This window comes from Octodon degus, unplaced genomic scaffold (genome assembly GCF_000260255.1).
Source record: "Octodon degus isolate 3935 unplaced genomic scaffold, OctDeg1.0 scaffold00116, whole genome shotgun sequence".
Taxonomy (NCBI): Eukaryota; Metazoa; Chordata; class Mammalia; order Rodentia; family Octodontidae; genus Octodon; species Octodon degus.
This window is the reverse complement of record NW_004524692.1, coordinates 1,211,290-1,225,795: the sequence shown is the minus strand read 5'-3', so window position 1 is coordinate 1,225,795 and position 14,506 is coordinate 1,211,290. Positions and strand designations below refer to the sequence as shown.

The 14,506-nt window shown below is 47.3% G+C and overlaps 1 protein-coding gene across 1 annotated transcript in view; it reads right to left on the bottom strand.

Moving 5' to 3' along the window:
• Positions 1–2,926: 2,926 nt before the first annotated feature.
• Positions 2,927–14,506, bottom strand: part of Rxrg (retinoid X receptor gamma) — a 50,594-nt gene continuing 39,014 nt past the window's right edge. Inside the window, exons 4-9 of the mRNA XM_012516612.2 lie at positions 10,518–10,678; positions 10,275–10,404; positions 8,463–8,595; positions 7,239–7,330; positions 6,252–6,357; positions 2,927–3,382 (exon numbers count right to left, since the gene is read on the bottom strand). Of these exons, the coding sequence (XP_012372066.1) occupies positions 3,235–3,382; positions 6,252–6,357; positions 7,239–7,330; positions 8,463–8,595; positions 10,275–10,404; positions 10,518–10,678 (770 nt within the window). The 3' untranslated portion in view covers positions 2,927–3,234. The remainder of the gene's footprint in view (positions 3,383–6,251; positions 6,358–7,238; positions 7,331–8,462; positions 8,596–10,274; positions 10,405–10,517; positions 10,679–14,506) is intronic.

Sequence of the window (14,506 nt, the reverse complement as noted above, 5' to 3'; positions counted from 1 at the left end):
TAGATATACAGCTACTTTCTCTTAATTCAATGAGAAGAAAGATTTGTACTAATAGTGTTTGGACAAGATATCCTGTCTGCATCATGTACTACAGATAACCACTAAAAAGATAACAATGTGCAATGTATTAATTATTGAAACTCTCCTATTAATCAGTTTTGAAATTGTCTTATTGCTATTTGTTTCTAAATAAAATAAAATTTTAAAAAAAAAGAGTGCATGAGGCCTTTAGATTCTGGATCCAGACCTTGGCAACTCCTGAAGATATGGCCTAGAAAATAAATAAGAAACCCAGACTAGAAATCAGAATGCCCTTGTATAGTCTGTTGAATGAACCAGCCCAGGCTATGGAACAGAATATTCTAGTAATCTCCAAAACCCAAAATTATATTTGAACTACAATCTCATTCTTCAGAATAAAATAAATTAGTATTTCTGCCTATATTGACCACCAGTCATTGTACTAATTCCCCAAAGGAATTCCTCCTGAGGCTCCTTGGTGCAGGAGGTATAATTATTCATGTTATAGATTCGGCAGCTGAGGCCCTGTGAGGTGTATGTCCACCACAAATGGCTTAGACAGGACTCAAACACAAATTCTTCTTATACCAAAGCACAAACTCTCACCCTTGGGTTTATGACTTTTGTATTTATCTCTATGAGAATTATTATTCAACTTTTTTTGTGTGTCTAGTACCAGCTCTATAGATTCTCTCTACACATATTGGACTCATAGTGATCCTCCTGTTTTCAGCCTCCCAAAAGCTGGGATTATAGGCGTGCACCACAACAACCAATCTCAATTGCTGTCTCAGCGAGCCCTGGGGGACGGGGCCAGCACAGCACGCTGGGGATCGAACCCCTGCCTCTGCGTCTGCCTGAGCAGGTGCTTTAATGCACTGATCTATCTGGCCAGCCCTATTATCTAACTTTAAGAAAAAGAGAAAGGGGACAAATGAGAGCTAGAGAGGTTGAGCAGCTTCACCACCCTGCACAACCTCCTACAGCTGATGCAGGGTCCAGGAACCCACTGTCAGAGTCTAACATCCACACAATTTTCACTTTGCAGCCACAGGTCCACATTCTACCAGGACACTGTGGGCCCCAAGGCTGATTCCTACATTTTATTACCTTGTAACAAGTCAGGCTAGGCTGTGTGGAGCTGTGATGTTCAAGACACTCATCAGTGTCCTCAGAGCTGGGGCAGTTAGGCAGGGGACGTGTGAGGGAAGAAGGGTCTCTCTTCAGAGACAAGGGCTAGGAAGCCTGTCACAGCTGCAGGGGGCCAGGGAAGCAAACGTGCTATGTGTGGTGCTGAACATCCCCTCAGGTGCCCAGCCCAGGACCTGAGGCGGACCAGGGAGGAAGGAAGTAGCCTTTGGCCCCTGAATGTCACAGGCATCCTGTGGAGAGAAAAAGTGCTCAAGGAAGTGCTGTGTCAGTGATTCTGGAAGGCACAGTGTCTGGAGACAGCGCCAACCCCCGAGGGACCTTGAGCAGCTGTATTTATTGTGGGCGAGGGCAAGAGTTCTAGGAGGGAGAAATGAAAGACTAGACAGGGACCCTAGTTCCCTAGTTCTGGTAGACAGCAAGCTTCCCTGGAAGGCTCACGTGGTCCCTAAGGCAGCAGTATGTATCCTGCGACTTACAATGGCAAAAAGAGAGATGGGGCCTAGGGTGAAGTTCTACCCCCCTCCCCCCACCACATGGGTCACAGAACATGCTGATAAAAGGGAAAATGCAAAAAGCAGCAGAACTAGGGCATCCCATGGATCCTTATCTGTAATGGTTATTCTGTCAACTTGATTGACTGGAGCAATGTCCACAAGACTAGTTCAGCCCACTTTGGATGCATCTGTGTGGGTCAGGAAGGCATGACCTTGGGGACTACAACCAGTCCCTTGCCCTTTCCTCGTCTTTCTGTCCAGCCTTCTCTGCTTCCCAGCTGCCATGAGTTGAACCGCTTTGCTCCATCATCCCATTTCTCCATGGTGTTTCTATCTTGGATCCTTCTGACCATAGACTGGACCCTCAGAAACCATGAGCCAAATAAACCTCTCCTCCAGCTTGCAGGTGTCAGATACTTTCCCTCTGTACCGGGAGAGCTGACTGATACAATGTTCAAGGCTTGGTGGCTTCTCGCCTTTCCCACAAACAAAGCAACATTAGCTTCTCTGCAGTGGTACAGTCACTGATGAGTGCATCTGGAGTGGATTAAACCTTAGGGTTTTCTGAGGGGAGCAATTGGTGGAGAATGAAGCACTGTATACATCATGTACAGACTTGTGCATCCTGCAGGTGGCAGGAAGTTGTCCTGAAGACAGTGAGCTCTGGGCTGGCTGTGGTAGACTTGGCCCCACCTGCAAAGGGCTCCCTAGATAACCAATAGGAGGACTCCAGGCCGAGATACACCTGGAGGACTAAGGCTATGTTGTAGGAGAGGGTTTCCTTTCTTCCGTAGGAGAAGCTATATGGGGCTAAATAAGTGTGGGAATTAAAATGCTCGTGCTCTAGTCTTTTTTGCTAAACTCTCTTGTTAGTGACTAAAGAATCCATTTTTTTTTTAATCACTGCCCATCAACTCCCAGGAAGTGACAATCTTCCTTCAGCAAGAGAACATCTGCTTGGACGCCGCTATTCAAGAGCTCCCAGTCAGAACGAGGCTCTTTCTGCTCATTATTCTCAGGAAGGAGAAAATGAAAACAAAACCAAGAAACCAAGCTGGCTCTGAGAGTGCCTCTTCCCAGTCTCCCCAGGCGCTGCCTTGGCACCGAGCCAGCTGTGCCCTGAAACCCCGTGTAGATTTGGGTATCTGGCTGAAGGATGTGCTGGCCCCTGCCCCAGCTGCAACTCCAGCCCACCCCAGCACCAGCTTTTCATCCGAGAGACCCTTGCTTCTGCACAATGACACACCCATGCCCGTCAGTGCCAAGATCATCTTTATTATTTTATTCTTTGTTTGCTTTCCATGGCAAGTGAAAAAATAATTTAAACCAACTCTATGTACAGAGGCTTGGTTAGTTTTCCCAAGAGCTTCCAGAAAGACTTCGGGCCCTTAGATAGCAAAGAAAGGTTGCCTTTAACATCTATACAAAACTTCACCTATAAAAGTCTCACATGTAGAAAGCGTTTATTATAAGCATCACATTTTGGGAATAGGGTTGTAGAGGGCTGAGTGGGAGGTGGAGAAACCTGTGTGGGGCAAGGGGACGGGGGCGCTATGGCTGCCAGTGTTCAGGTGATCTGCAGTGGGGTCTCCAACATCTCCATGAGGAAGGTGTCAATGGGGGTGTCCCCGATGAGCTTGAAGAAGAAAAGGTGCTCCAAGCATTTCAAGCCGATGGAGCGCAGAGCGGGAAGGCGCAGCAGCAGCTTGGCGAACCTGCAAGGGGCAGAAGGCACAGGTTACCAGGGAAGGAGCCCAGAGCTCAAAGATGACAGGCAGGCCTCGCCGGACGCACCTGCCGTGGAGGTGGCTGCCGGCCCTCAAGAAGAGAGCCGGGGAGGGGAGAGTAGGTGAAGGTCCTGGAAAGTCTCTAATCCCAGGGAGCTTCAGAAATAGGCTAGAGAGTCGGCCTTAAATACATAAGCAGGGTTCTATGACCTCCTACGGACTTTCGTGGCATGTCCTAACGCTGTCCCCAGACACCACTACTCGTAGAGGACAAGGAAGAACTAGACCACGTTACCAACTGTGCCCTCAAAGGCGCAGATACGGGACTGATCCTGCCTCCCTCGCGAGGGTATTACCAGCCAGGAGATTTGAGGCCTTTGAAGATCCCTGCTGCGTGTGCAAAAGGGTGCGTGTGTGTGAGCCCTCCTGAGCTTGTATTTCTGCTCCCTGACCCTGAAAGGACTTGTTCACTGCGATGTGCATTTCCAAGGAGCGTCCACGGAGTGGCAGCACGCCATCGAGAAAAGCGATTGGCCCAGCGGTACTGCCTCCTGCTCCCTAACCTCTCCTGACCTGACCGGCTCTGCGTCCACCCAGGCCGTGAGGTCAGCGCCTCTCCCGGGGGGCTGGAGGAAGCCACAGTCCATTGCAGGCCTCTTCCAGAAAGAATCAAGTTCCAAAGTTTTTAAAATGATACTCTTAGAAAAAAAATCCTAAGTATCAACAGTAGGGCAGTGACTAAGCATAAAAATACATCCAACACTGCAAAATATGATAGAGCTATTTAAAATTATAATTTTGTGCTTTTTAATAATTGGATAAAAAAAATAATTGGATAAAACTGCAAGAATGGCTAACAGAAGAAAAACAATGCACCGGATTTCACAAGTTCCTATCTGTAAATATAGTTCTATGACTATATATACACCAATACCCAAGAACACTGAAACAAATACAGCAAAATATTTGCAACCAAGTGTTATGACCCGATCTTTGTTTTCCTCTTTCTTTCCAGCATTGGGCTGGACCACATGACTAAGACTCAGCCGAGGGAGGTCAGCGATTGGGCGAGGGAGCTCTCGGGTCTGTGTCTCAGCCATGTACCCTCCCCTGGGCCCCTCCACTGTCCCCATCAGACACCTGGGTGCAGAGCTCAGTGGAGCAGTGAGAAGGAAAGAGCAAGAGACCTTGAATGACCACGTGGAAGACAACTCACCTCTGGACTTTCTGCCTGCTCACACTGAAGGGGGGGGGGCAGAAGCTGTTGTGTTTCATGGTCGAATTTCGGGAAGCCTCTTATTAGGGTGCACACCCCGACTAATGCAGCAGCCTGCTGATTGTGGCACCAAAGGTGGAGCCCACCCTGAAGCTTCCTCCCAGCCTCTCACCAAAACTGCAGCCCAGCCTGTCCTGGACAGTGGGTAGATGCCGTCTTATGACCCCACTCAGTGGCTGAATGGAAACTAGACTTTACAGAAGAATAAAGGTCATTAGTGATAAGAGTGGGAATATAAATTGAATCCTAAAAATAAAACTAATGTGTCTTTAGGGCAGCCTTTTCAGTTCCATTTTCAATTATCTGTAAGATCTGAGGTCTATGTTTTCTTATTTTAGCTAGAGCTTGTGGTAGATGCTCCTGGTTAGTTGTACCTGTGGGAAAAGTTAGAGGATGCTTTTGGTGGCTGGGAATAACTGTATACTATTAGGTGGCTCAAGAGGCCAATTCACAGACCTCTGTGGCCCCCTTCAGGCCCGGGCTTCAAACTCTGTCCTTTCTACTGCATGGGGCTTTCTGTGGGGCACAGCAGACAGTAGCGCAGTCACCCCAGATGCAGGCTATTTGAAACCAGGCTGGATCCCCCGTAACCTCCAACACAGAGCAGCTCTACTGTCTCAAGCAAGGGACTGTGCCTTTCTGAGTCTCCGCTGCCTACCAGAGAGGAGAATGTGACTCTCTCAGTGATCCTTTCATTTGCTTGTTAAGCCAACATTTAAAGATCTGCAAGTAGACACCCTTATCTTCAATATCCTTGGGCCTGCTGAAACCAAGGATTGTGCCAAACCCTAGATATACTTTTTCAGATAGATAGATAGATAGATAGATAGATAGATAGATAGATAGACAGATAGATAGATATAAAATCTATAATATAGTTTAATGTATGAATTAGGCAAATGTAAAATTAGTAAGATAACAAAATAAAACCATTATAGCATTTCTAAAGCCATCCAGTGTTTAGTGTTGTTTTTATTAGCTGTTTGGTTTTTACTGGGGTTTTTTAAATTACAACATTATATTGCAATAAAAGTTCTATAAAATTTATGAGTTGTAAAAAAAATCATGAGTTGTTTATTTCTGGAAATTTCCACTATTTTCAAACCGAGATTGACCAATGGCGCTAAAAAGCCGAAAGTGTGGTTGCATCTGGCGGACCGCTGTGGTGTTTGTGGATGGGCCTTTGGGTGCAGGTATGAGCTGAGTGGGCACCGAGCAGGTGGGACCACACCTGGCGCCTCATGGAGCTAATGCACACGGCTCTTTATGAAGAACTAAGTAACATCTGGAAAGATCGCTGCATCCAACCTGAAGCCCGTGGGCTCCTTGCCTCTCCCCCTTTTTCTTGATCATGGTATCTCCCCTGCCAGGTAAGTATCCCCCTTTTTCTTAATGATAGTATTTCAAAACAAAGGAAGTTGTGTTACTGTGTTACTTCTAACAGTAATGCTGTTATGTACCTTTGATGAGGCCCAAGACAATTGCTTCTCATTCTGTGTGGCCAAGATGCCAGCGGGGCACTGCCAAGTTGAGAGGGAAGGTCAGTTGCAGTTGGTAACACTGTACCCAAGTACCACTCACCTGCCCGGCTGTTCAGGATACTTCTGCTTGGTGTAGGCCTCCAGGGTGGCGTAAACCTTCTCTCTCAGGGTCTCTACCTCTGAGGGATTGGACAGACCCTTGGCATCTGAAAAAGATGTGGATTTGGTCTCTGGTTAGCATCTCAGTGGGACATCCTCCCCAGGAGGCTCTCCCCATCATGCAGGCACTGCCCCTCGGCTCAGGAAAGGCTCCCAGGCAGGAGCAACTGTCCTCTGCGTCTGCCTGCTGTTCTACCTGTGCCTCATCTTCCCAATAAACTCTTGGTGCAAAGGTATTAAACACTCTTACTAGCCAGATGTTTTCCCCACTCTCTCCAAGGAGGAGAGCTCTGTCTTCTCCAGGCCATTCTAGAAATATCTTCACATATTTATTGAGCACCTCCTATGTGCTAAGCAGGGCCTGGGGGAGGAGCTGGGCACAAAAACCAAATTGGCCTATGCTGGGCATCAAGGAGCCAGCCACCCCACCTCCGGACCTGACACTTCTGCTTGGATGAGTGCATAACTCTGAAGACCCATTTTTGTGGGCCTGCAGCAGTATTTCATGAAGCTGCTCACTTCTACTTCCTTGAAATACTCTTGGGTGTCTGCTACATATCTCTGAACTCAATGTCCACAGCCATATCTTGATTATTGCCCACCCACCCTCAGAACTTGCTCCCCTTGGAGTTTTTCTCCAAGCTCTGAAAATAAGAATTACATTTTTCCTATTGTTCAGTAAAACAAAACAAAACAAGAAACTCAAGTTACATTTTATACATTTTGTTTTCATATCCTATATGTCTCATCCATGGGCAGATTTCAGGGGCGCTACCACCTCCTTCTCCACCCCCATGCTCCTTCCCCCCCTACCCGCTGCCCTTCACATGCCCACTGCCACCACTCTAGACACATGTCGGGATGGCTCTGGATAGAGGCCATGGATATTGGACTCTGTGCTCTCTTGCTGTGTCCACCCCACAGTTACCTGGGTTAAACAGCACAATGGCACGCAGGCACCCCAGCTCTGACTTGTCCATCTGCATGTCTTTCATTTTAGAAACCAGCTCAGTCAGGACTCTGCAGGAAAGGCAGACAGGAAAATATGTGCACCCGGCCTCAGACAAAGTGAGTCCTGCCTATATCTGTTGTGGACTGGCCCATTTTCCTGCAGCAGATGCTCCGGGGGTTAGGAGTCCAGAGATGAGGAAGATGCAATCCCTCTCTCAAGGAGATGGTGGCTTAATCCAAGAAACAGACACAGAAGCAACAAGCAGCAATGCAAAGCCTGTGAGAGAACTGTGGTGGACAAAACTCAAGGGCGGACCAAAGAAGAAGTGGTGAACTCAGAGCAGCAGCCTGGGAAGGCATCGTGGGGCACTTGGAAATTAGAAGTGCAACAAGCACAGCAAGGCCAGGGTGCTGTCCAGAAGAGCAGAGGCCCCTGGGGTAAGCAGTTCAGGGACAGGACCCTCTAGACACACACTGACCCCCACAGGGAACATGTAGGAAAGCGTGAGGTGGGGTAAAGTAGAAACATCCTGGATGGACGTGTGTGAGCCGAGAAGAACATTTATAATGAAAATAGAAACAGACCCTGGAGTTCCGGCACTGGATGGAGAAGCCATTTTCAGCTTTTTGCTCCTGTACTAATTCTTCAGCCTCGTGCCCCCAATCTTTAGTCTATTCATTTGCCTCAAGCACCATGAAGTACTGAATTCCTGTCAGGCTGTCGCTGTTTGGACAAGATTGGTCTGCTCCTGCTATAGGCCTTCCCTGGGGATTCTACAGAGTCCAACATGAGCCTTGGTCCTTCTTGCCTGGTTTAAGAAAGAACCCCATCCGCAGGCCCTGGATAAGCAGTTCGCCCTCCCTACATGGTTTACTAGTCCTCTTGAAACCCACAGGAAGAGCAGCTTCTTCTGTCTGCCCAGAAGCTCAGCTGGGCTCTAATCAGCTGTACTGTAACATAATCCCAACCTTTCTTTAACTCAGTTTTTCCTTCCCTAGGTTCATATTTTCACGTGTTAATGGTTTCTATGTGGTCATGTGCATATGTTTGGGCTGCTTGTCCTACATCTTGGCACTACCCAGAAGGCACATGCACAGGTAAATGCATGTACACACACCTATGTGTATAATCATGGACACACACACACACTCAGGCACACACACATGCACACACACATGTGCACACACACCCAGGAAGTACCTGTCAAAGATGGAGCCCACACCAGCACTGTGGGCGCTGCTCCGGTGCACATGCAGCCCTGTGGCCAGAAGGATGCCATCCTGCACGGAAACGGATCGGTGGGAGAAAGAGGCGATCAGCAGCTCGTTCCACCCTGTGAGAACAAAGAAAAGACACTGGGGGAAGGCTGACTGCATTCTTGCTTCCCTGAGAAGCATCCCGTGCACGCATCATTAGCCTGCAGACCGAAGCAGAACTGGAGCTCTAGGGAGGTGAAGGCCCCTAGACGGCTGCGAGGCAGGGTTTTTTTTTTTTTTTTATTTAAACCACTCAACAAATGTGAACTGAAGCTTTACCAGATAATAGTCACTGTGAGCTGCTGTGGTGGTTGAGGTGAGCCGACCTCTCAGCCTCCGCCCCAGGGCCCTCCCTACAAGCTCATCTACTTCCTCGGTGTTATCTGGCAACACCCAGTGCACTCTGTAGCTTTCTGTGCACAGCCAATGATGGCTCATTGTCCACCATGGATAAAGGAGTAGATTGGCTCCCAAAGCTGGACCAGTCTCCACGAGAGTTCCCTAGTGGCCCTGTGACAAGAGCAGATATGGCAGATGTCAACAGAGTGCCCTATACTTCAAAAACCAGAGGCAGAGGAAACACAGAGCCTAGCATCTATTTGTGTGTGTGTGTGTGTGTGTGTGTGTGTGTGTGTGTGTGTGTGTGTGTATTTTAGGGAAGGGTCTACAGGGTTCTCAGAGTCTCAGTACTAGATTGGACTCATAGTGATCCGCTTGTCTACAAGCCTCCTGATATCTGGGATTACAGTTATGCGCCACCATGCCCAGTCTCAATTGCCATCTCAGCGCACCCTGGGGTTGGGGCCAGCACGGTAGGCCCAGGGATTGAACTTCTGGCCCCTGTGTCTGCTTGCAGGCACTTTAATCCGCTGAGCTATTTGGCCAGCCCTGAGCCTGGAATCTTAACCCGAGAAAGAGCTTTAAACCTTCTAGTGTTGGCTTTCTTATCTCACCTGCAAAATGGAAATATCTGCATTTGCCAGTTTCACTAGACTAATGAAGCACTGCTTCCAATTATCTTTAATAAAATTGATTTAAGACTCCTTGAAAATTAAATACTGACTTAAAACCACCACAGTATTTGCATGGGCAAAGAGTCCTCCTCCATGAACAATGTTTCATTTAGGAATGAAGGGTTTTTAGGAAGCCTATCTAAATTTACAAGTCTACAAATAGACTGGGGATGGTGACACAGGCCTGTAATCGTAGCTACTTAGGAGGCGGAAGCAAGAGGATCACAAGTTCCAGCCCAGCCTTGTCAATTCAGTGAGACCTGGTCTCAAAAATAAAAAAAAATTTAAGTAGGGTTGTTTGGGGACACAACTCAGTGACAAGGCCCTGATTCAAATCCCAGAAATAAAAAATAAAAAACCAAGGGCCAGTAGGATAGCTCAGCAGACTAAGTCCCTGCTTAGGCAAGTGCAGGGGCCAGGGTTTGATCCCTGGCACCACTTATCTCGCTGGCCCTGCCCCTAGATGCGCTGAGTCAGCAACTGAGTCTGGGAGTGGTGGTGCACGCCTGTAATCCCAGTACTGGGCAGTCTGAAAACAGGAGGATCACTACAAGTCTGAGCTGCTTAGTGAGACCCTGCACGAAATAAAAATAAAAATAAAAAAGCACCTGTGTGTCTACATGTCGCACAGCCTGGACCAGTGGCAGCTCCATCCAGTTACTTATTTTCTGATCCCAAGAAGAGTTTCAGAAGGACAGCCACAGGGATGGTCCCAAGAAAAAAGAAATCTCAGTATGTTTTACCTGCCCGGAGCAGAATGACCTGGTCCTCCAAGGTGAGATCTGAGAAGTGGGGAATGCGCTTGGCCCATTCAACAAGGGTAAAGAGCTGCTTGTCGGCAGCATGGCATATGTTGGTAACAGGGTCATTGGTCTGAAAAATGAACAAAGGCTGTTGAGAGACAGGTCCTGGCACTCTATGATACCTCCCTCCATCTCCAGACCCACCAGAGAAGTGACAACAGATGCAGATAAAAGCCCACGTACCGAATTCTCCATGCTCACATCTCCGTAGGATTCTGTCTTTGGTTCAACAGCGAGTTCCGCTTCTAGAATCCTCTCCACTGGCATGTCTTCATGACCACTACTGGCACCTTTGGCCTCACTCTCGGCTCGTTCCCGGCTCCTCTGCCTTTCTTCTTGCACAGCTGACATGCAGCAGGCAGGCAGAGGTTAGCATCGTGCCCAGGACACGTGCAGGAGAGTTAGTTACCTTCCTAAGCCTTGGTTTCCTTGTGTGCAAACAGGGGGATCACCATAGTACTGAACCAGGGAGACTCGTGTTGACCAAAGGATCGAGGAAAGCAACGCTGTATGCTTATGCCTGCCCAGAACTAGGGCTCTTCAGTCCCTTGCTCTTTCCAGCACTCTGCCTTCTCTCTGAGGGAGCCACCTGCTTCTTGCTCTTATCAAGTCTCCTGCCCCTTTCCTCTACCTATGGCCCAGCTAGAGTGTGAGGAAGCAACAGTTAAGTTGCAAATGTGCTGCTTTCCAAAATCCCTATAGGTTCCTGCACATCATCCCTGGCATCCACTTGTGCAACAGCCTGAACACAGTGTCGCCTGATCTGACTTGTCAGGGATGATCTTGAGGGAGCTGCCACTGGGATTAAGTAAGTGAAGGGGTAGAGGGATGTCACCTCCTCAATGACATCTCAGAATCAGTCGCTGAGTTAAAAGGTGGGGGAGGGCACACAGGCAAAGGTGTAGGCTGGGAAAGCCTCTGTGCTCCCCTGGCTTGGGTCTTTGTCAAGGTTTGAGTCAGCCCTCTGATCCCACTGGGTCTGCGCAGCAGGGATGGAAGGAGGACCTGCCCCCCACATTGCTAGTCCTGTCCCCCTTCAGCCAGAGAATCATCTCTGCTGGCTTAGCAACCATCTTCTAGATTAGGTTGTAATTTCTATATTATTCCCAGCAGCAAGAAGCAGAATTCAAGACTAGAAGACAGTTTTCCATCCCAAGAATCGAGCAGGTTCTGCTGGAACAGGTAACTAATCTGACCCTCAGGGACAACTCCTCTGATAGCAGCTTCTTACTGTCTGCAGCTCTCCCTTCCTACCTGCACTCCAGCCATAGTGGTGCCTCCTGCTCTCTGAGGCAATAACAAGCCATGGCAGACAGGAATGAGCTGAAACCAGGCTGCTCAACCTGGAGGTTGTTATGTTAGTATGACACGAATCCCTCGAGGTTGGCCAGGGAGGGATACAATTGGAAAACGCCTCTAGGCTCCAAAGCCTGGAGGAGACATGCAAGGCCTTCAGCAGACAGCCATACACTGTGATCAGGAGGAATGGAAGGAGGCAGGAGGAAGGAGAAATGCAGAAAGGAAAGATGGAAGAACACAGGGGTTGAAAGAAGAGGGGAATTGAAGCCAGAGAGCACAGAGGGAAAATTGCAGAAGAACAAAACACTATGTACCTTGGAATCAGAAAAATCTTTTTCTAAAGTATAGTTTTACCATTTGCTTGCTTGCTAACTTTGGATATATTGGTAGGCCTCGTAAGCCTCAGTTTCCCTAACTGTCAAGCAGGGAGGATACACAGTTTTGTGAGGATTAGTGTGACAATTGCAGCAAGTTCAAAAAGATGTTTATTCCCCCTTTGTCTCTTTTTACTCCATCTCACCCCTGGGCTGGTCTCTGGTTCTCTCCATCTCCTCTACCCTCTTCTCTTCTCATCCCTTTCTTTCTCTTTCTCTCTGTCTCTTTCTCCTTCCTTTCTGGTCACTGTCAGTGTTTACTCAATAACAACCAATTGGAATTCTAGCATGTTTGCTCATAGTTGGATTTACTGGCTAAAGTTGGAAACTTCATGTATTCATTTTTTTTTGGGGGGGGGGGAGGACCAGGGATTGAACTCAGACCCTTGCGCTTGCCAGGGAAGTGCTTATTCTACTGAGCCATCTCCCTGGCCCCTTCATTTTTTTAAAGAGGTAAATTAATAGGTTTCTGTTAGTATTTATTTTTTAAAAATACAGGAAGCAAACTAAATGAACTTCCTTTTGGTCCTTGATCAGTTACTTCCACAGACTTATTACACTCAAGGTAAATCACCTTTAAGATTCAAAGAAAAGGGCTGTGGAGATAGCTTACCAGTCTAGGCACCTGGCTGGCAAATGCAAGAACCCAGGTTTGATCCCCAGTATTGTATGCTGTGTCAGCCCCAAAACCCCAGGTATACTGTGTGGCCACCAAAATCAGGTGTGGTGGTACATTCCTATAATCCCAGCACTAGGGAGGCTGAGATAGGAGGATCACTATGAGTCTGAGCTGTGTAGTGAGACCCTGTACCAAATACATAAATAAAATAAAGATTCAAAGAAATAACCTTGCTCTCAGGTAATTAGGTTCTGATTCTAACTTTAGCTGAGCGACAACTTGCTACTCAGTTTTGTGTGTTGGAGTATAAATCTTACTGTCATAATAGCGCAGTCCACCAGCTCCTGGGGGCAGACATTCTGAGCTGTGGCTACCACACGCACAGGGCACTTCCCGGACACCAGGCGGTTTAGGCACTCACAGCACCCACTCCTGCCTTCAACAGAATTTTATCCATGTATTTAGCATGTGCTTATTGTGCACTTGTAAGTATTACAATAGCCAACACTTATGGAGCTCTCTCTCTCTCTCTGTCAGAAATTGTGCTCAATACTTTGTATGGCTTACTTTTCATTTGATCCTCACAATTCCTCTTTGGGGTACCATGACCCATAGAGAAGCTAGGTAGCCATCCACATTGAGACCTAGAAAATAGCAGAGCTGCTCCGCAGATCCTACCCGGTGACGGCGACCTCCCATGTCCATCTCTAAACCTCTGAACTGCCTCCTGGGCACTGGGCTGGCTGCATTCGTAAAAACCACCCAGAGCACATGACCAGGAGAGGGATGTCTACAAATGGCCTCAAAGACATGCCATCCTCAGAATACTATTCAGTCATAAAGAACAGCAAGATTATATTGCAGGAAAGTAGATAGAACTGGAAATCGATATGTTAAGTGAAAAAAGTCAAACCCAAGCAGAAAAGTGTTGCATGTTCTCCCCAACACTCCATGAAAGTAGAAGGGAGACCTAGGAAAAGAGGAGTGCATTGGGGGGTCAAGGGAGTGTGACCAAAATACGTTATACTCATGTAAGACAGCACCACACTGAAACCCAAAACTCTGTAAAACTTAATATGCACTAACTTAAAAAATAAAAAAACAAAACAACAACAAAAAAAAAACCCAGCAGAGGATGTAGCTCATCGGCACAGCACCTGCCCAGCAAGTGCGAGGTTGTGAGTTTGATTCCCTGTAGAAAGAAAAAGCCCATTCTCTACTTATATATGACCACAAGTCATGGAAATTCTGAGACCACCCCAATTCCACCTCTTTCTGCCTGGGCAAATCCCATGGCATCTCTAGGTTATATATTCCAGAATTTTATTTTTTCTATGCACAAGGTATCCAAATTGAGCTCCACATTCTGTAAATCAAGAACAGAAATGATGGGATGAAGGAAAGTCTGTCCCATAGTCTTTTTTTTTTTTTAAACAAATCAATCCACTTTTTTTTCATTATTTATTTATTTATTTATTTTGTGTGTGTGTGTGGCCACTTCAGCCCACCAGGGGGCGGGGCTGGCTGGCATGTGGTGCTGGGGATTGAACTGCGGTCCCTGTGCTTTGTTTAGCTTGTTCTAAGTAGGTGCTTTAGACCACTGAGCCATCTCACCAGCCTTGTCCCACAGTCTTTTAAAAGTGGTTGTCCATGGACTAAGGTGAAAAGCTCTCTGTCCAGATCTGTGGCACTGACTCCTGCAGAGCATTTTTGAAAAGTTTCTCCCCTTCTCATATTTCTACTACTCAATTTTTCATTACCTCTGTTTTCCACATTGCCTTAAAACACAGGAACAAAATTTAGACCAAATTTCCTATTAAAGTGTCAGAACACTAACAGGTTTGCATGCCCGCTCTCAACAATTCACATCTCCCTGTTTC